At 36.8% G+C, this 22,440-nt stretch overlaps 3 protein-coding genes across 4 annotated transcripts; all 3 read left to right on the forward strand.

Moving 5' to 3' along the window:
* Position 1: 1 nt before the first annotated feature.
* gtpbp8 (GTP binding protein 8) lies at positions 2–7,715 on the forward strand. 2 transcript variants are annotated; one of them, XM_067409226.1, is made up of 7 exons: positions 2–893; positions 1,122–1,220; positions 1,307–1,437; positions 1,576–1,675; positions 2,180–2,298; positions 4,608–4,691; positions 7,615–7,715. In XM_067409226.1, exons 1-7 carry the CDS (start codon positions 570–572, stop codon positions 7,634–7,636), a joined length of 879 nt encoding a protein of 292 aa, XP_067265327.1. In that variant the 5' UTR covers positions 2–569; the 3' UTR covers positions 7,637–7,715. The 2 variants fall into 2 exon arrangements, with proteins under 2 accessions (XP_067265327.1, XP_067265326.1); XM_067409225.1 differs by lacking the exon at positions 7,615–7,715 and adding an exon at positions 4,852–5,040.
* Positions 7,716–7,736: 21 nt separating this feature from the next.
* Positions 7,737–10,750, forward strand: slc10a2 (solute carrier family 10 member 2). The gene is made up of 6 exons (XM_067409224.1): positions 7,737–8,318; positions 8,629–8,747; positions 8,865–8,953; positions 9,036–9,211; positions 9,375–9,532; positions 9,683–10,750. Exons 1-6 carry the CDS (start codon positions 7,939–7,941, stop codon positions 9,853–9,855), a joined length of 1,095 nt encoding a protein of 364 aa, XP_067265325.1. The 5' UTR covers positions 7,737–7,938; the 3' UTR covers positions 9,856–10,750.
* Positions 10,751–11,423: 673 nt separating this feature from the next.
* On the forward strand, positions 11,424–14,947 carry LOC137035778 (toll-like receptor 13). Its single transcript, XM_067409411.1, has one exon. The coding sequence runs from the start codon at positions 11,538–11,540 to the stop codon at positions 14,358–14,360; it is 2,823 nt and encodes a 940-aa protein (XP_067265512.1). The 5' UTR covers positions 11,424–11,537; the 3' UTR covers positions 14,361–14,947.
* The last annotated feature ends 7,493 nt before the right edge of the window (positions 14,948–22,440 follow it).

Raw genomic sequence — 22,440 nt, forward strand, 5'->3', positions numbered from 1 at the left:
TTTGTTTCTTCCGGCTTGGTTCTGATGGAACACACGCAAGTACACAAGTACGACATGTTTAATATCAATAAATTGCTTTTTTTTTAATCTCTCTGTACATAGGTGTTGACATAGACATATTCTTCAGTTAATGTGATAACATTTAGATATGTGCTGTTGAAAGAGCAGAGTTCGTTCTTCGGGACGCAGTGACTTTTTTTTATAAACTTTAAGTCTAGTGAATTTATGTAGTAGGGTTTGCAGTAAGCTGAGGGTTTCACTGCTGGGTGTAATTATTAGTTCTTGAAACTTTTCAACAGGCAGCATATGCATGGCATATGTCTATTTGTAAAATGATTTAAATACTGAAAACATCTGTGAATGACCTCTGTATATGCAAAAACGTGGATGAATCATAATATGCAATTTAGTAAATCTTAGTGGAAAGATTTAAACTTCAGAAAACGACAAGAAAGCCTTGAACTCAAAGTCCCAATGAATGGATATCACACACATTATAATACATAAAGCAGATGTCAGTGCATCCTAAAACTGACATCAGCAATTGTCATACTGAGTGATCTAACATAATGCTGAGGATAAAGGCACTGCCTTTACTGCAGACACATATATCATGTTGGCCATTGGTCCTTCAGAGAGGTCATCGGCTGGCCTCCGTTAAACATGTGTGTCTGCTCCCTGAGAGGAGGCGTCAGGGTCTTCTGTACCCCTTCAGCGGTCTGGTGGAGCACCTGTCCTCACAGGTCAATCAGACAGAATTCAACATCTTCCATCCCAGCTTGGAAGAGCTCCGTCAGGCAGAGACACTGTTCACTCCCTCCTCTAAACACGTTATCGACTACTCAACCTCTGCGGTCCGGATGGAGCATGTACCTATTCTTAAACAGCCAGAGGTGAGATACATTTTTTATTAATTGTCATCATCACTTAATTAAATGATGAAGTACTTGGATTTAAAAAAAAAAAAAAAAGGGTTAGAAAAGTGCAGTTAAGTGCCGAAAAGGTCATTGTGCCCAAATGCATTTTGGGGCCCCACAGAACTATTATATATATTTCTCTGTTTGAGAACCGCTGCACTAGACATTTTGAACTGTGTCTCATGTGCTTTGTGTGTATTACAGGTGTGTTTTATGGGCAGGAGTAATGTGGGGAAGTCGTCTCTCATCCGTGCCTTGTTCTCTCTTGCACCAGAGGTAGATGTGCGAGTCTCTAAAACTGCGGTGAGTCTAATATGTTATGAATGTTCTCCACTGTTCACTCCTTTGTGCTCAGAGGTTGATAATTCTCAATCTTTATTATGACACAGGGCCACACCAAAAAGCTTAATTTCTTTACTGTGGGAAAGGCATTTACTCTTGTAGACATGCCTGGGTATGGACACATGGCCCCACGGGACTTTGTAGATATGGTTGAACCATACCTTCAAGAGCGTCAAAAGTAGGTTGATGATGTTTTCATGATACTGATATTTCTTCTTGTGTGCTTGTGTTGAGATTAAAAAGTAGTCAGTGTACTATATATAGTTATGGAAGTCTTAGATTTCCTTTTTTGATTTCCTTATTTATGTGTTTCTAGTCTGGTGAGGACATTCTTGTTGGTGGATGGAGGTGCAGGTCTGCAGAAGGCAGATTTAGTTGCTGTGGAGATGTGCCAGGAGTTCAATTTGCCTTTTGTGGTGAGTGTTTGTCTCTCATGCTCTTACCATGACTGTCCAGCATGGGGCAATAGAGTACTGTACACTTTTAGCAACATCTCAGCCTAGATCAGTGGTTCTTAACCAGGGCCTCAGCTTCTTTCTTTCTTCCTTCCTTCTTTGAAGAACCGGGGTTGCCACTGTGTAGAAGACCCTAGATATTTGAGGCAGCCTAATTTTAAAAGTGTGATTTCTAGACCTGAAAAAGTCATGCAATTTTATAAAATTTTATAACTCCATGGGAATTTTTACACATTTTATGAATATGAATTTTCTATTTATGCCAAGCTCTAAAATTTTTAATTTACACAAACTTGACCAAAACCATATTCATAAGTGATTTGATATCCATGTGGAGAGTCAGTCCTAAAGATTGGGTTAAAAATACTAATAAGAATTGATTTTAGTGTCAAGAAGTGCAAAATACTTTTTCAACTCAAAGGTTTATAAGGTTTTAACCCATTTTCTCTTTGTGTCATGTTTTAGCTGGTGGTAACAAAAATAGACCGAACCCGACAGGGCGCTTTATTGGCTCTTGTTCTACAGCTTCGGGACTTTATTAAAAATCAAACCAGCACGTGTTTCCCACAGCCATTTCTTGTAAGGTGAGATATATAGACACACATCATCATAATAATAATCATTTTGCTTCACACATACAGGTTTAATCAATGGGATTTTTTATGCTGAAATTATATAAATATAATTTAACTCCATAAATTCATAATCACTTTTGCTGGAAGACTATCACAAGTCAGTTTTAAAAGAACCTCATGTTCGTCAGCAAGATAACATTATCTAGGTGTCAAATCAGCAGATTTTGCAACAACAATGTAGAAAATATCACAGAAAACCAAGCCCTGGAGTGAAAGGGAAATGGACTAGACTGAAAGGTCTCATATACTGACCCAGATCCTAATTGTTGAGCCCTGACAGAATATATACAGTGGGCTTCACAAATATTGGCACCCTTGGTAAATATGAGTAAAACTGACTGAAATTTTGTTTTTGCATTTTTTCCTCTTAGTCTTTCATTTTCAATTAAAGTCAAATAGTTGACAGAAAAAATTCTTATCATAAAACATTTTTTTTTTTTCTGAAATATATGTATTCCGTAATTATTGGCACCCCTTCATTTAATACTTTGTGTAACATCCCTTTGCCAAGATAACAGCTCTGGATCTTCTTCTGTAATGCATAGTAAGGTTGATGAACAATATGGCAAGAGATCCATGCTTGTGGACTCTTTTCTTCAGCTCATCCCACAGCTGCCATGTCTATGGCAAAATCTTCATCCTGCAGTCAGTGAACTATTCTGTTGCTTATTTTGTATTTTTGTTTGCTTTGGATTGTTGTCAAGATGGAAAATCCAACCACTGACCAGTTTAAACGTCCTGACAGTCAGAAAGGTGTTGATTTAATATCTGCTGGTACTTGACAGAGTTTATGATACTAACAAGTTGTCCAGGGTCTTTGGAAGAAAATTACCCCCACAGCATTAACGATCCACCACCAAACATCACAGTGCGGATAAGGTACTTTTCTTCATGGCTATGCTTCTGTCTATGCCAAACCCATCTGTGGTGTTTTTCCAAAACCATAAAACCCAGTCCCACTGAAATTTCCAGTAATGTGTGGCAAACAGTAGGTGCATGAGATTGCTGTTTGATGTCACCAAAGACTTTTTGTATTCCGACCTTCCCAAACAAGTTGTGGTTAGTGGTGCCAGCATTTTTTGGAGAAAAACATACTTATTTAATTTATTTCACATTTATATTTTGTAAAATTACCTTCAATTAAAGGTTACATTTTTTGTGAATATTTTAATTTGAAAGACTAAGAGGAGAAATGGCAAAAACACATTTCCACGGTCAGTTTTGCTCATTTTTACCAAGGGTGCCAATATTTATGGAGCCCTTTTTATTCATCAAAGAAACCTGGAAAAAAATGTATTACACGTTCCATAAAAATATTAAGCAGCACAGCTGTTTTCAACATATTAAGAAATTATACTTGAGTGCTAAATCAGCACTTTAGAATGATTTCTGAATGATTGTGACACTGAAGACTGGAGTCATTGCTGTTGAGAAGTCAACTTTGCCTTCACAGGAATAAATTATATTATAGAAAACATTTTGGTCACACTTTATATTAAGGGGCCTTAACTACTATGTACTTACATTTAAATTAATAATTTGATACAATGCACTTATTGTGTACATACATGTTTTTACATTGTATTTATAGTTTAAAAACACCTGCATGTAACTACATATGTAATTAATTTCTGTTATTACATTTATAATTACACTGTTGACCCAACCCTTACACCTTACCCCCACCCTTAAACCTACCCATACCACCAAAGCTTTCCCTAACCTTACCCGTATCCCACCTCAATAGCAGCAAAAGTGATTTGCAATTCAATATGAACCCAATAAGTACATTGTACCTATTTTTTGATGTAAGTACATAGTAGTTAAGGCCACTTAATATAAAGTGGGACCAACATTTTTGATGTGTAATATTTCACAATATTACTATAATGCTTCTTTCAAAAAAAAATTCCAATCCCAAACTTTTGAATGATAGTATGTGTGTGATAATCTGCCTTTATCGCCTACATCAAAGTTATTTCCTAATTGTATCAGCAAAGGTCATCTTACTGATGCGTGTTTGAGCAGTGATAATCCTTAGTCACTTCTTTTGGTTTTTATGTCAGTCAGTTTGGTTTTAATGTGGTCAGATGGTTATCAGCTTGATAAGATAAGGCTAGGGGTTCTGGAAACAGTTGCACTGGCTTTTGTCAATACAGGAAGTCACTTTTTCACAGATAAGGTGATAAGTAGCATACATTATAACAATATACACATAACTTTATTTCTCTCCCCCCTCTTTTTCCTATGACCTACAGTTCAGTCCAGTTCTCTGGGATTTACCTGCTCAGGTGTTTCATAGCACACGTAACAGGAAATCTACAGCTTACCACTAAACAGTTGTGAGTGTACTGCACTGCCACACCATATACATATCACAGATGAATTTAAGGTCTGGGTGCAATGTTATCTGGGATGGTGTGAAAAAGACCACTTTGAAAGTGATTAATTTAAAGCATTGAATTGTACATGCTGAATCTATGTATTATTTTGCAAATGCAGAGGCGGGAATCCCTGTTACTGGTTTCAGGATTCATGCAGCTCTGTATAAACTCACCGAATAATCCAGGAATCTATTGTATAATTTTACAACATGCATATTTGAGTTGACTTGTTCCTGTGTGTTGCTGTATAGTCAACTAGAATATTTTTTCTTCCAAATAAAATGACATTAAATGTTGCATTAAATCTTTGTACCTGTTAAATTTCTGCTCTTGCTTTTGGAGCTTAAACTTAAACTTATCAACATGATATGATGATAAGATCAAGTTTCAGATCAGTTGTCAGGGCTTTTTATAGAATTAGTTAATTACTGAACTTAAATCCTTGCAAATTGGTTAAACCCAGTGAATGGATAACAAATGGACTTCTTACTGATATAATTGATCTCCCAGGTTTGTTTCTTCTCCCAAGTTTATTGTAAACATAGTGTGTTTTGGTCCTCATTACACATTTTTTTTTACATTATTTAAAGGTGCAATATGTAAGAATTTTGCAGTAGAATATCCCAAAACCACTAGGCCAGTGTTATATTTTGTTCACTTGAGTACTTACAACTGTTTTGAGTACTGTCCAAATGTTTGCAGCTATTTGTAAATCGTGAGAAAATTGCAATTTTAACCAAGGCTCCGGAAAGTGTGAGAAGTCGCCTGTCAATTGCGTCATACCTGCGCTACCCCCGATTTTTTATTTTGTAGAAAGCATGGAGACACCAAAGACGCTTTAATATTTACATTTTAATAGACAAGGAAACAACTTGATTTTGATATATTTATAGACAGAAAACTAATTGTTATATAGCTCAACACATTTAGTCTTATTGTTTAAATCTAATTTTGATCTAAATAAAATGTTATTAAATCTAATAAAATTGATTTTTTTTTTTGCGAGTACCATGCTTTACCACGCCTCAGAGAAAAACTCTGTTTTGTGAAGTAGCTAACATAGCATAATCAGATGCAGTTTTATTTTTAGTAACAACAATACAGCATTTTTGAATTTTGTTTTGAATAGGCCTCTAGCGACCTCTAGCGGGCAGAAAATATTACATATTGCAGCTTTAATTGTGGTAAGTAACTAAAGCCAGGTGCACACTTGCTTGTCAGACTTGTACGTTCATGATCCTCATGTCGCACTGTGGGATCTCAGCTGTCATTTATGTCAGACTGTACGACAGTCAAGACATGTTAAAAACGGATGAGCGCATGAAAACTTGTCCAGAGCATTACATCATCGACCCATACATGTTCGCTGACTGTAAGCTGCATTACACGTGGGACTGAAATGGTGGCTTACAAAGACATCTCTAGCATAAATTTTGATCACGGTTTGTCTCGAAAAACGAAGACAATCTGACATTCGTCGTAGGAGAAGTCACACTGCAGGACTGTGTGCCAAATCTTCTGACACTGCCAGAATTTCGTCTGAGGTAAAATTTGATTGCAACGGTCATTAATTGGCTGTCTATGAACATGTCAAACTAGCAAACAAAGACTACAGATTTTAGCCTAGGATTATAGGTATCTTTTAAGGCAGGAGCACACCAAGCTGACAGTCAGCCATCGGGCAGTTTTGGCTGAAGTTGATCCTCGTAGGCTTTTTTTCGGCCTATTCGACATGTTGAATTGGCGTCGGAGCTCGTCGGTCCGTCGTGCCATCTGATCATTCTGATTAGCAATTCATCTTATGCAGGCACAGAACTGCATTCATTGCCACTAGTTCGCCGGCATCGGCTTGGTATGTTCCTGCCTTTAGGATTCTCAAAATTTGTCTCAGACAACCAAATCGTGGCCAAAATCACACAGTGTGCACCCGCCTTAAGTCAGGTTTTGAGATTTCACCTCATTCTTATTTGTATTTTACAAGATTATTTGATTGGACGAGTACAGCCTTTGACAAGCACACAACTTGTTTTACAGTTGCAATTGCATAGACACTAAAATCTTTTAAATTGGCCATATATCATAAACAATGCTAAAACTATATAATCAGGAATTATTTTTTTACACTACCTTTTTAAACCTGTAGACTTACAATTTCGAAATGTTACTCTGAAAACCCTCATTGTGATAAGAAATTATGGTAAAATCAGTCTCATAGTGTAATGAGTGCTTATTGTTAACAAAAGCCATGCTAACCCTGGGACAGGGCTTCATAACCCAGGGCTAAAAGCTGCACTAAACGTTTTGAAAATTATGAGTGTGACATTATGCTTAACAATTAAAAAAGGGACCTTGAACAGAGAGTAAAAAACATTAAACAAGCTAATTTTTATGTTTTTATTTTTTTACATGCCCTCAGAGAACAGTATACACCAGTTCCATCAATGAACTTTGTACTTTGGTGTCAAGAGACATAGGGTTAAAGCAGTTATATAAACACCTCAAACAAATTTTTTTTTTTTTTAAAGTTTAACTTTGTGCCCAAAGGTATATGTGTGTGCAGTTTTGTGTTGAAAGGAAAGTGAGTGAGGTACCAAACATATCTTTAGTCATATCTCTAAAGGGTCCTTTAAAAATAATAATACAGCTTATGGCATTATTTCATCCGTATTCTTTGACGCAACATTGGTTCAGGTAGGCGTCATCTCTACTCAGCAACAGCAGGGGTGGTGATGGTACAGAGAAAAACAATAAAATTTAAGTGCCACAATGTTATAAAATGGCAAGAGGGTGCAATTGCATTTATTGTGCCTAAACTTAACCTCGACAATGACATTCTTTTTTCTTTTTTTTTCTCACCCACTCTCTTTCTTTTATGTGTTAGCATTTGGACACTGACCCCATAAAACATTTGCAGCAAGTTAATTATTTTTCAACATTTTTTCCTCTGAATTTTATAGACCATATGCATATATTAAAGCTCTTAGGGACAGGTAAAAGTTCACTCTTTGTCACCCGGGATGCAAGAAAGAGGGAACTAAGGGGGAAAGAAGGTGTTTAAGAAAATGTATAGAAACACTCCGGAATCTTAGCTCACTTTCTCCAAGAAGCTTCATTCCCGCAACATCTATTGGAATCTACGCCATTGACCCTATAGGATCCTACTTTTGATTCTTCACCACTTCATTCAAACTCATTTTTTGTCACCATGTGCACAGCAGAGGCCACCTGCCCTGAAAATGCCACCATCTGCTCGGGCACATCTTGCCTGGTTCCCCGTGATCCGTTCAACGACATCCTCAACACGGTGATGAGCACCACGCTTACCATCATGCTGGCCTTGGTAATGTTTTCAATGGGCTGCACCGTCGAGGCAAGACAGCTCTGGGTACACATCCGCAGGCCCTGGGGCATTTTTATCGGTTTCCTGTGCCAGTTTGGCATCATGCCTTTCACAGCCTTTGCACTTTCACTGATTTTCAATGTGCTTCCAGTTCAGGCTGTAGTTATCATTGTTATGGGCTGTTGCCCTGGAGGTTCCAGCTCCAATGTTTTCTGCTACTGGCTTGATGGAGACATGGACCTAAGGTGAGACTGTCAATGTGATGTTTCTTGTAATAGTGAAGACATTCTAGTTCCTAGTTGACCTGTGTAAACATAGGCTCTGTGGATTTTGTTTTAAAATGCGGCAGTGTCATTTGTAGGTTTGCCTCCGTTGTTCACATAAAATGTCTACTAATCTAATCTAGATATTTTATTTAGATATTTTACATTTTTGATAAATAGATCAAATTATAGTTTCTAAAATTATTTAGAATTATAGAATAGTAATATATATATATATATATATTTTATAACACAACTATACAACATATACGCTGATTTCTGCCACCTATAGCATCAGCATGACGGCATGTTCTTCAATCCTGGCTCTGGGAATGATGCCTCTTTGTCTGCTCGTCTACACCACAGTCTGGACTTCAAGCGATGCCATCCAGATCCCTTACGACAGCATCGGTAAAACAGCGTCAAATAACTTTTTTGAAAAAATTGAAAGATTGAAAAAATGAAAAGATTTTTCATTTTATGTATTTGTTTGATCTTGTATCTTAATTGGACTGATGTTCTTTTCAGGGATCACGTTAGTCAGTTTACTTGTGCCTGTCGCTCTTGGGATTTACGTGAAACACAAATGGCCCAAAGCAGCCAAAAAAATCCTCAAGGTGTGTTTTTGTTTCTGAGTTTATTGTCGTAAATTCTTATGCATGCCGTGCTGCTTCACTTTGTATGTATCTGTACGTATAGGTAGGATCCGTGGTGGGAATCTTCCTCATCATCATCATTGCAGTTATCGGTGGTGTGCTATATCAGTCTTCATGGACCATTTCTCCTTCGCTTTGGATCATCGGTACCATTTATCCTTTTATCGGCTTTGGGCTGGGCTTTCTCTTGGCACGCTTTGTGGGACAACCTTGGTACAGGTAAAAATATGTAAATTTTGTCTTCCAATGAAGCATTAGCTGGTTTGTTTGGAGCAGTTAGCACACATCTTCTGAGGCTTCAATAAAAGTGGCAAGAAGTCTGAAGAAAAAAACACTTGTGCTGTTTTCTCTGATGGTTTCTTTCTCGTGAACGTGATTGCAGGTGCCGCACCATCGCGCTAGAGACGGGCATGCAAAATGCCCAGCTGGCAAGTACTATTACCCAGCTGTCCTTCACCCCTGCGGAGCTTGAGGTCATGTTTGCTTTCCCCTTAATCTACAGTATCTTCCAACTGGTTGTGGCTGGGGTTGCAGTGGGAAGTAAGATGAAATTCTTTATTTAAGCATTTAAGCATTAGGAATATGAGGGTTTTATTCACAGTGGGGATAAGCATGTTTGGGTATCAAAACATTCACTTGATTTTGAAGAGTTGATAACTCAGTATCATGAACTTCTGTATGTATTTTCAGTCCATTACTCATTCAAGCGCTGTAGGCGGAATACATTGGAGGATGAGGACGGAGAAGGCACACATAGCACCGTTGAGGATCAGAGTAAGCAGAATTATGCCTTGGAGAACGGTGGCTTTCACTGTGATGAGAATGGCAACACTGAGGATAAGGACAATGGTACAAAGATGTGAGCTAAACATCCTTCTGCTAGCCTGACCACTCAACGTTGATCTTCTGGAGGCATGAACTGTGAACAAGCTATTCAAGCTCAATGAGAGAGTGTGGAGTTAAAATCAACCCCAGTCAAGACAGCTGGATCCACTTTCCTACATTATATAGGCAAAAAAAAAAAAAGAACCTTCAAAGTTTTTATGACGAGTATGTCGACAGGTTTGTCTTTTGTCTGTGTATTGCATATTAGGGTTTGTCTATGGTCTGCAACATTCAATTAATGCATTGTAGATTCAGTGTTTAAGATTACTGAAATTCACTGACTCATCTCAAATGCCATGAAAAATGCAAGTTACTCCACCGTTGAGAAAAAGAAGAGAAATGTTTAATAATTTAAAATAACATATAGTAGGTTGAATGTAAGCTAATTTTTTAAGAATGTTACTTTGTAGACACATAATTGTAATGGACCTTTAATAATTTTTTTGCTTTTTAAATTATTTATGTATGATACAGAAAAATTGTTATATATTGGAAGCTTTTTTTTACCATGTTTGAGCAATGGGTCTCTTCCCCTTTTATGGGAACCAAAGCAATGGAATTTTTTTTTCTGAAGTATTTCATTGCTTTAAATTACTTTTAACATTTAAACATTAAGTATTAAATGTTTTAGGTTGTCATTTCAACAATACTTTTTAATATGTTGGTGATATTTATATGCAGAAAAAAACTCTAAAAAACTAATAAATTAATATTCAAATGTGTTGTCAGATTTTGATCCTAGAAGACTTCAAGTTTTTATTATTCTGTACAATTTTATGATTGCACTTAACCGTAGCTTGATTATATTTGCTGTGTATACCACTGCATGCAGGTAATTGTTGTGAAATAGCTCTGAAGATATTGAATCTGCCACAGTGCACTTTCTCAGATATAGCAGAAAATTTGATGGAATTCCTCAGCTCGATAATAATAAGTTCAGACTGGATAAATGATCTTTCAGAACTTTAAACTTAAAGTGATAGTTCACCCAAAATTAAAATTCTTTCATCACCATGAAATGGTTATCATTTAATCACCATGTTGTTCCAAACCTGTATGACTTTCTGGTTACACTTTATATCAATGATCCACATTCTACTAACTCTAAGTAACTTTGTAACTAAAATCAACTAACTCTCATAAAAGTATTAGTAGGCTGTTATGTGTGTTAGGATAGAGTTAGTAGAAGAAGTTGACATATACATGCAAAGTTACTTGGTTAGTAGAATGTCTGTTGAGGAGCATCAGCAGATATTATGCATATATCTACCTATGATCCACAGATGAAAGAAAATCCTACAAGTTTGGAAGGACATGAGGGTAAGTGATGGCTGAACTTTTATTTTTAAGTGAACTGTGCTTTAAAGCCCTCACACACAGACACAGTGGCGTGCAAAGGCACCCCCCCCCCCCCCCAAAGAAACGCTATTGCGCCCCTGCCCTCGTGGAAGACTGCACGCCACTGCTCATACATGGTGTTAAAACCACAGAGAAATAAGACAACTGACTAAGAGTCACACCTTCATAGAATTCAGCCACAGAAAAGGGAAGTTTATGTCTTATTCAAATTTTCTGACATGTTTATTATCTCCAGTGAAAGAGAGAGACGACGCCCAGACGAGCAGAATCATAAGCTGTAAAGATCATTGAGGAATTGAAGATGGTGCTTCTGTTCTCATTTCTAATATTATCTCTGAAGATATCATGTGTTTCTTCTTGGTCTGCTGGTAAATGTCTTTTCTACAGTGATGTGGAAGAGTTTCCTGTTGCTGAAACCTGTGCTGGAAAAACAAACACTGCCTCCTGCGATCATGTCACTGACATTAAAGAAGACCTGCGTGAACTTCCATCAAACTTACAGAACCTCTGCATTCAAATGGACCGAGACTGCCACGGTGCCTTGGCTCCAGACTCATTCGCACGTTTTGTTTCTCTGGATTACCTTGAAATTAATGGATGTTTTTCAGAGATCCCTCCGGAAGCTTTTAATGGTTTGACAAATGTAACTTCATTAAGATTAGCTAATGTTTTAAAAGGCTGTTGTGAGGTAGCTCTTGATTTCAGTCGCCTTCCCTCACTGAACACATTGCTTCTTTCAAACTATAGGTTATCATTATTGCCACCAAATTTTTTTGAAACGATTCCTCACTTGCAAAAATTATACTTAACCGAAGTGTGTTTGAAGGATATATCTGAGGTTCTGTGTCGACTGGCAAATGTAAAATCACTGAAGGAGTTTAATCTAAATGAACACACATTAAATAGACTTCAGTACCCAAACTGCTCAGTTTTCAAAACTTCTGATGGTTACATATCTACTGTGTTAAACATTGAAAAGGTGATATTGAAAATGGGAAAATTAGAGCATGTAGATGAGGGAGCTTTGGAAGTTTTGGGAAATCTGTTTGAATTTATCTTTCATTCTAAAGACTTTGTCAAAGATCTTACTTTAATTGGAGTACATAAAATCAATAATTTGGGTGTCATGGTGGATGTACTTAACATTAATGATTTGTGTACAGCAGCAAAGTTATATTCAATTGAGACTTTTCAAGTTTTTTATGAGACTATTAACTTTCCACTGACTATATCAGATGGCTGTAAAGATGTTAAAAATTTTTGGCTTGAAAATCGTTTTAAGAATGAAAAAAAACTTATAGATGTATACTGGTTCTTTCAGATTTTCAGGAACCTCACTTCTGTTTCCATAATTAGGTGTGTGCTTAGACCAAATGACTTCCAATCTCTTTGTGCTTCAGATCCACAGATAGTCAAACAGCTTTCCTTTATGTTTCTAAGCTCAAATAAGATAGATGAGATAGTTTCATACCAATTTATGTGTTTCACAGATCTTGAAATTCTAGATTTATCCTCAGATAACATTTCTAACATAGAAGATTTTGCTTTCGTTGGATTGAACAATTTGAAAGAGCTTTATCTCTGTAGCAACAAGTTATCTTACATTTATCAACACACATTCAGTGGTTTATATGGACTAATGGTCCTAGATCTCCAAGAAAATCCTATTATTCATATCGAATCTAATTCATTTGGACATCTTATTAACCTTAACACACTTCTGCTAGGAGATCTGAACTTCCCACCTGACATGTCACCAATCAAGCTGCATTTATTTGATATATTTGGCATAATTCCATATAATTTTAGTAATATTTTAATTAGTTCAGGCCTGAGACCAATGCAGCTTGTGATTGGGAGTAATACTACTCTGGATCAGGCCCTAAACTTGCACATCAAAGGTCAATATGTGACTATTGAGGACTGCAACAGTTCACTCTTGACATCTGTAGTCACACTTCAGATAGATGCAGTATATGTGAGCTGTGGAAATGAATTCATTGGGAAATATGTCCGATCTGTCGTCGGTCTGGAATTTAACTCATTGTTCTCAGGTGATATTGGAGACTTGTCTGTAATCAATCAGCTTGTTCATTTAAAAACCTTAAAACTGGCAAACATTGAATTGACTAAGCAGCCAAACGTGGCCGTAATGTTTCACAATCTGACCAAACTCCAGACGCTGATCCTGGCGAACTGCAGATTATTCTTTCTGGATGGAAGTCTGACCAAAGATTTAAAGGCACTGAGAGGTCTAGTGCTCATTCTAAAAGACAACATCAATGTTCTTCAAAACTTGGTGGAACATCTCACTAGTTTGAAATATCTCTATCTTCAGGGCTTAAGTCTGTACTGCAATTGTGATAATGCGTGGCTGCTCTCATGGGTGAAGGACAACAGGAAGGTGCAGGTTAACATGTTCAACCCCACCATGAAAGAACTGCAGTGTTTGAGTTACAATGGAATTGACCACCTCAACTTTATTGGTTATGCTAAGGAGACCTGCTCATTTGAAATCGAATTTGTGTTCTTTGCCTCCACCTCTGCACTTTTGTGTATTTTTATTATTGTGGTACTGTCATATAAGTTTGCAGGCCAATACATCGCGCCTTTCTATCACATCACCAGTGGATGGTTCAGAGAGGCTTTGCGTGGGAACGGTAAACATCAGTACCGCTATGATGTTTTTGTGTCTTACAGCGCTAAAGATGAACACTGGGTCATGGAGGAACTTCTTCCGAACTTAGAGAGGCGCGGCCCTCCGTTTTTGCGTCTCTGTCTACACAGTCGGGACTTTCAGTTGGGAGAAGACATTGTGGAAAACATCACAGACAGCATCTACGCAAGTCGCCAGACTCTTTGTCTCGTCAGTCGCAACTACCTCAGTAGCAACTGGTGTTCTTTGGAGATGCAGCTGGCCACCTACAGGCTCCAGGTAGAACACAGGGACATTCTTATCCTGGTCTTCCTAGAAATGATTCCGTCTCGCTGGCTATCCTCCCATCATAGACTGGCCCGGCTGGTAAAAACTAGAACCTATCTAGACTGGCCACAGGACCCAGAGATGTATGAGGCATTCTGGGACAGGTTATGGTGTAAACTCAGCTCTAATAAAGCCAACTAGACTGTAAAAAGTTGACTGTGTAAAAGTTGATTAAGCAATTGCAAAGTGAGCAAAATTTCACCGAAAGTTAAATCAATATGACAACTAATGGAAAATTGTTTTTTGTTTTCGTTTTTTGTTTTTTCTTTAACCTCAAGTGGCAAATGGATGAGAAAAGTTAACTTTAAATATATTTAGCATACATGTAATGTCCATGTTGTATTTTTTTTTTATATGCTTAATAAACCTGGTGTAACATCAAATATGTCACTGTGCAAACATGACAAAATATGGCTGTAGCAAGAGTTAACCATTTCATCTTTAAAAAATTAGCACACTTTAAACATACATAAACTGATGTTTGGAGTAACTGAAATATCTTTTTCTGATAAAAATCAACCTCAGACTATTTCTGAATATGTTCATATATAAGCTGCTCTTTGGAGATATTTTGACCCATGTGTTTGTACAAATTAGTTTCAGTTCATGTTTTAAGACGTGTTTTCTGCAACACCTTCCTCAGTGGGGTGGGCTTAAAAGAAACTCGTTCTGTATAATTTTTCTTTGTATTTCTCAACTGTAAGCATGTACAGGTTAAACTAATCTGATCACAAATTACTACATGCACACAAACACAACTTTTGTATCCTTTTTTTATTTTTTAAACATGATTAAAAAACTGTTTGACAAATTTGAAAATTACAATTTATATATAGAAAATCTGTATTTAGAAAAAAGCTTAAAAAAATTAAATTTAAACAATTCAAAGATATCATCAATATCATTTTTTGGCATATTAGATTTCCGCAAGACAGTCTTTAGGTCTATTTTTTCTCCCTTAGCTCTTTGTGCCGTATTGTTTTTTAACACTTCTTTTTTTGCGAATAGTTGTGGTTGGCTGCAGTTCCTCCCATGTTTCAATTACACAGTTGTTTACTGTTCTAGAGCACATCCTGGAAAATGCAGATCTGGTTCGGATAATGTTGTTGCATGCCATGCCTCTGAGGTGCCATCAAGTTCTCCAAAGAGTAAAGTAAGAACAGGACTGTTTTGTTGGGAAAGTCTTTTGAAGCATCAATGCCTTGTGAACTTCTATCTTAAATGTGCCATAGAACTAGGGCTGGGCGATGTATCGAATGCTTTTGTCACGCGCATTTCTTCAGTAAAGCCGGTTCCCTGATTACCGCTAAATCGCCATCACCTGCTTTCAAATGAAGCGGCATTTAATAGACAGAGCCGTAGTTCACTGATAAGACACGCAATATCGCGTTCAATATCGATATGTATCGCCGTCGATATTGAACGCGATATTGCGTGTCTTATCAGTGAACTACGGCTCTGTCTATTAAATGCCGCTTCATTTGAAAGCAGGTGATGGCGATTTAGCGGCAATCAGGGAACCGGCTTTACTGAAGAAATGCGCGTGACAAAAGCATTCGATACATCGCCCAGCCCTACATAGAACTTTTTTTTAAAAGATGTAATATATATATATATATATATATATATATATTTTTTTTTTTTTTTTTTTTTTTTTTTTTTGGGGCATAATTAGAAATGAGCCGATTCAGGGTGTGTGGCCCTTTAAACCTCGTGCTCCACGCCCCAAGAGCTTGCGCTTGCCTTAAACAACATACAAAAAGTTCAAACAGCTAATATAACCCTCAAAATGGATCTTTACAAAGTGTTCGTCATGCAGCATGTCTAATCGCGTAAGTACAGTGTTTATTTTGATGTTTACATTGATTCTGAATGAGTTTGAGGCTATGCTCCGTGGCTAACGGCTAATGCTACACTGTTGGAGAGATTTATAAAGAATGAAGTTGTGTTTATGAATTATACAGACTGCAAGTGTTTAAAAATGAAAATAGCGACGGCTCTTGTCTCCGTGAATACAGTAAGAAACGATGGTAAGTTTAACCACATTTAACAGTACATTAGCAACATGCTAACGAAACATTTAGAAAGACAATTTACAAATATAACTAAAAATATCATGTTATCATGGATCATGTCAGTTATTATTGCTCCATCTGCCATTTATCGCTATTGCTCTTTCTTGCTTGCTTACCTAGTCTGTTGATTCAGCTGTGCACATCACATCCAGACGCCCTGCCCTTGTCTAATGCCTTTCATAATGTTGGGAACATGGGCTGGCATATGCAAATATTGGGGGCATACACCCCGACTGTTACATAACAGTCAGTGTTATGTTGAGATTCGCCTGTTTTTCGGAGGTCTTTTAAACAAATGAGATTTATATAAGGAGGAGGAAACAATGGAGTTTGAGACTCACTGTATGCCATTTCCATGTACTGAATTCTTTGTTATTTAACTATGCCGAGGTAAATTCAATTTTTGAATCTAGGGCACCTTTAAACTTCTTAAATCTCTTCTCCACCTTTTTTTTCAACTGCGCTCACACAAAATCCTTACAAGTCACACAATTTCTGAAACCTGACACTCAAACAGCAGAACTACATGCAAAACCGTACACTAATTTTTTAAATCTTCGATTCAGTTTTCAATTTCATAAAACACTTTTTGCAAAACACAACACACAATTCTCCATTTAACATACAAAAATCTAACAGGAAGTATCTTGATTTCCTTTTTCAAACACAACCATTGTTTCTGTCCAACTACACATGGTTGATGTGTTTCTTTTCTTTCGTACTTTGTAATACTGTTTTCACAATTACAAATGCTTTCAGTAAAAAAAATAAATAAATAAATAGTTTGGTTTCAGTCTTGCTTTCATGTTTATTGTTATTTTTTCAACATCTCTCTGTTTAAAAACTTTAAACTTAAAGGGATAATTCACCCAAACTGGAAACTGTTATCATTTACTCATGTTGTTCAGACATCCTACTAACTATCAGTAACTTTGCAGCTACATGTCAACTAACTCTCATTTAGAGTAGTAGTACTAGGCTGTTACTAGAGTGTTAGGATAGAGTTAGTAGAATAATTTCTATAGGTACCTGAGCGGTAAGGCCGGGTTCACACCGCATGTGTCAGCAGCGCGTGAGCGTGAACTGCAGCTGCAGAGACGCACGAGTATTCACACTGGAAGCATTTGTACAGCGTCACAGCAGCGACTCGAGCCGCATATAAAGTGGGCATTTCTTTACAAAGACAGATATAAATTTGTTTTTATAAGTTAGTCATTTATAAAATTGATAGTCTTGAAAGTTTGTTAACATGCAAGGTGTACAAAACTCACATATAAACGTAAAATGAATAAAAATAAATAAATAAAAGTCTTGTGTTATCCATTGCTGCACACAAATTAGGTAAGCTTTTTTACATCATCTGCCGCATGAACATGTTTACAACACAGCAAACTCAGCGAAAAAAGCCAGCAAACTCGGGTTTGATTTGGGTATGCTAGAGCCTATATTGCTTTCTGTGATGGCGGAATTGTATGGCGGAATACCACAGCAAGTGCTGTGAAATATCTTCACTCGTGAAAAGTACTCTCACCGGCCCCCGCTCTCTCTCATCCTCCCTCTCATTTCCGTCAATAGAACCAACGTGACATTTACAGGAGAGGGAGCGGAGTGAAGATATTACTGCGCCAAGTCAAACCCAGATAACACACGACGTAACAGTTACGTAATGTATTCGTACTTTTTGGTAATTTAATGACTTACTAACTGACAACGTAACTACGACGTCGCATGCCAGTAATTTCATTACCTTCATATTACCATCTCACAACGTCGTCAGTACGATCTCCTAACGTTATAAGATTACCAAGGACGTTCCAGATACGTACTCTATTCGTAATATAATGGTCATTCCATGACTTACTAGTAACGTAACTACAACGTTGTATGCCCGTAATATTATTACCATCAAATTACCATATCACAACGTCGTCAGTACGATCTCCTAACGTTATAAGAAAACCAAGGACGTTACAGATACGTATATTGCCCAGGTAGCAAAGACTTCTGGCCCTGATTTGGCATGAAGCCGGCACAGCTGGCATTCAGTCGGCACTGGCATGAGGCATGTGAACCGAACATGGCCCGGTTATGGTGGACATGGAACCGTCTTTAAGACGGCAAACAAGATATGGGCCAATTGTTAAGTGTATTATTTGGGCCACATGTAAAATATAGAACTGTGGGCCACATATGTGTGGCCAGACTTTTCCCACAGATATTTCATAATTGATAATATTTTCATGAACACAGCTGTTTCCCCTATTCCTGTTTACAACGTGGGTTTATTGCTCTCCATCAACAAGGTTTAATCAATTATGGGACACCATAAACTTTAAATTTATATTACATTTAGGCTACATTTAATCATTCAGCAAACTCTTTTATCCAAAGAGATTTACAATAGAGGACAACAAACCGTAAGCAAACCAACAAAAGCGCAATACTAAGACAGTCTAACACAGTACACAAAGCATATATATGTATGTATATATAGCTATATATATATATATATATATATATATATATATATATATATATATGTATGTGTGTGTGTTTGTAATAATTTTGTTTGTGTGTAATATTTGCTTTATATATATATATATATATATATACATATACCTACATATTAATGGTACCTATATACTGTATAATAGTGTTAGAAGGAAGCAAGCTTTTTAAATTAGCAGCAGATAGAAATTTAATTGTTTGATTATCTTAATTTATGCACAAACAAGGCCAATTTCACACATATGTTTTCTTTCTGAAAATGTCCTAGTATTATTGGGCATATTGGAGCAAGAAAAAAAATCTACCAATCAGGTCGCATCTAGAAAAGCGCGCATAAAGCGCAATGCTTCATGGGTTTGCCGTTTTTAACCTCATTGCAGTCAGGACACACTCAGACTCAATCTTGTACCTTTATTGTTCGATTTGGATTTTTTTTTTCATTTAAAAGTGTGTAATCTTGCGATTTAGCTGGTTTGGTTAACGTTTTAGAACGCTTTAACCAAAAAAAAAAAAAATTACTCCCGGAATCAGAGTTATTGAAGAATTGGGCGGGCACTGAATGCACTTGAGGCTGCACATCTCTAACGGCCGTGGACTCCTCAATTGACTCGAGCATAGCGAACGAAGTTTGGTAAGTGAATATTGTAAAATATATTTTATAGCCTATATTTGGTTTAACGTTACTTTTTTTTGGATTGTAGAGTAAGTATGAACAATGCATAATCGTAGCTGTTAGGCCTATATTAAAATGTAATCAGTTCACTAATGTTAAATGTTCGTCGATTACATTCCCAGATAGCAAGCTATGATCAAAATAATGTTGAATCAATGTTAATTTGTCAACGTTAACATCATTGAATCAATATCACTTTTGCACCCTCAATTAATGTTGAAAATATGTTGAAATTTCAGCAAATAAAAGTCAATGGTAGTGGCATTGAATAAATGTTTGCACTCTCAGAAAATGAAACACAACTACAACTGACTTCAAGCCACAGCCTGAAATCAACTGAAGATAAAAGACGACAATAAATCTCTCAAGATAATTCTTTTTGAGAATTAACAGGTTTAGATGTTGATGTTTTATTGAAAATGTTTGGTCACCAACATTGGTCATCATTATTTAAAAAAAATCTGAATATGATCAGTGGCAAGAAAGTATTATTGGTAAATATTTCAATAACAATTAACCACTTTTGGTCAGGAACAAGGTTAGAAATATACTCTGCTTTGTGAGGCAGAAAACTGTCTTATATACTAGTTTATTGTTTCTTGTTTCTTTGCAACAAATGGTGTGTTTTAGTAAACACTGTTACAAAGAGCACAAACTATACAAAAAAGAGCAGAGTCAAACTGCCCAACTAAAAGAACCACTGACCACCAAAATGGTGACCAAACATTTTCAATAAAACATCAACATCTAAACCTGTTAATTCTCAAAAAGAATTATCTTGAGAGATTTATTGTCTTCTTTTATTTTCAGTTGATTTCAGGCTGTGGCTTTAAGTCAGTTGTAGTTGTTTCATTTTCTGAAAGTGGAAACATTGATTCAATGCCATTACCATTTATTTATTTATTTATTTATTTATTTTTTGTTGAAATTTCAACATTAATTGAGGGTGCAAAAGTGATATTGATTCAATGATGTTAACATTGACAAATTAATATTGAATCAACATTATTTCGATCATGGCTTGCTATCTGGGTTCAGATTGTAATATTCAAGTTGTATAGATTTAATAATACAATGGTGTTGTTTGACAAATTATGTAATGAGAGCAAACGGGTTTATGTGTTTGTTTTGATAGTTTGTCTTTCAATTTGAAATGAAATAAGCAGAAATTAAGAAAACAACAACACCGTTGTTCATTTTTCCATTTGTTCAACAACAACAAAAACAAAAATATTTCTGCTTGATTTTTTTGGTTCATGGTTTTTAACCTGTCAATCAAAAAATATTTTTTTTGGAACAAATGAAGAAAACTATTAAAGGTGCCAACAACTATCAAAACGTACATGGACCTTGTAGTTTCACCAATTCATTTATGATTTTCTTGATTGTGTTTGGTGTGTGTGTGTTTGCTTTCTGTATTATTAATAATTTATATGATTCATTTTACAATTTGAAATATTTTCTTTTATTTGTTGTTTCAGGTTGAAGAACAAAAGACCTGAGTAAAGCCACGGTATGGAAAAGACTTGGATGTACAATGATAGGGGCAATTCACGAAGAAAGGCATTAAGGGTAGTCAGTAAACTAATGGAAAACGAGCATGATGGGGAAAGAATTGTGAATGATGAGACAAGTGTTAATGTTGATGATTCAGAGGAATCTGACATGCAAATTGGTGATGAAAGTGATGATGATCTAGTTGATGGCACTGAGGATAAGGAAGTACATGAAAAGAGTGCAGCTTCTGTTGAGGATCTGCCTGATCTTGGAGAACAGTGTAGTGAGATGGATGGTGGTTTGCAGAGTTCTCTGGCAGACTGGGCAATTGAATTTGGAATATCTCTAATAGCTCTGTCAGCGCTTCTCAGCATCCTCAAAATCTGTCATCCCTCTCTGCCAAAGGATGGACGAACGTTGTTGAAAACAAAAACGAGCTACAAAATTAGCAGTGTGGCAGGTGGTGTGTTCCATTATTGTGGAATTCTGAATTCTATTCGGAAAATTCTAGATGTCATTTGGCGTAATGTGCCAGACAGACATGTTTTTAAACTGCAATTAAATTTTGATGGATTACCTATCTTCAAGAGTACAACTACACAGTTTTGGCCAATTCTTGGTTTGTTGCAAGGATACACCAAGAAACCTATTTTGATTGGACTGTTTTGTGGTACTTCTAAGCCAAATTCCTTGACTGAGTATCTTCATGATCTGGTTCAAGAGCTAAAAGTGTTGAAAGATGGGTTTCTGTTCAAGCAGAAAACTTTCTTTTTGAATGTTGTTTCTGTTGTGTGTGACACCCCAGCACGAGCGTTCATCAGAGGTGTGAAGTCACACACTGCTTATCATGGATGTGACAAGTGTCACCAAACAGGTATCCGCAAATCCGAATAGAATGACATTTCCTGAGGTTAATGCGAGGCGCAGAACTGATGATAGTTTTAGGCAAGCCACAGATGAAGAACACCACATCCAACACTCACCTCTTACAGAGGTTGGCATCGACATGGTCACTTGTTTTCCATATGATTATATGCACCTGGTTTGTCTGGGTGTAATGAGACGTCTCTTAGACTTGTGGATCAGCACCACTGGTCCCTTGTACTGTCGCATTTCATCTAGTCAAGCTTCCATAGTTTCAGATAGACTTCTTGCACTGAGAAATTACATTCCAAGCGAGTTTGCTCGAAGGCCACGGGTTCTGGCTGAAAGATGTAGGTGGAAAGCCACAGAACTACGCCAATTCTTGTTGTACACTGGTCCAGTTGTGCTGAGGGGTATTCTGCAGCCTCAGATCTATGACAACTTCATGCTGTTGTCAGTAGGCGTGTATATTTTGGCAAGTCCACAATATTGTATGGAGTTGAATGACTTTGCTAAAACTCTTTTGGTGTCATTCGTTGAACACTTTGGCCTGCTTTACGGTGAGGAGTTTTGGTATACAATATTCATGGTCTGGTGCATCTCA

The sequence above is a fragment of the Chanodichthys erythropterus genome, chromosome 14 (assembly GCF_024489055.1).
Source record: "Chanodichthys erythropterus isolate Z2021 chromosome 14, ASM2448905v1, whole genome shotgun sequence".
NCBI classification, from domain to species: Eukaryota; Metazoa; Chordata; class Actinopteri; order Cypriniformes; family Xenocyprididae; genus Chanodichthys; species Chanodichthys erythropterus.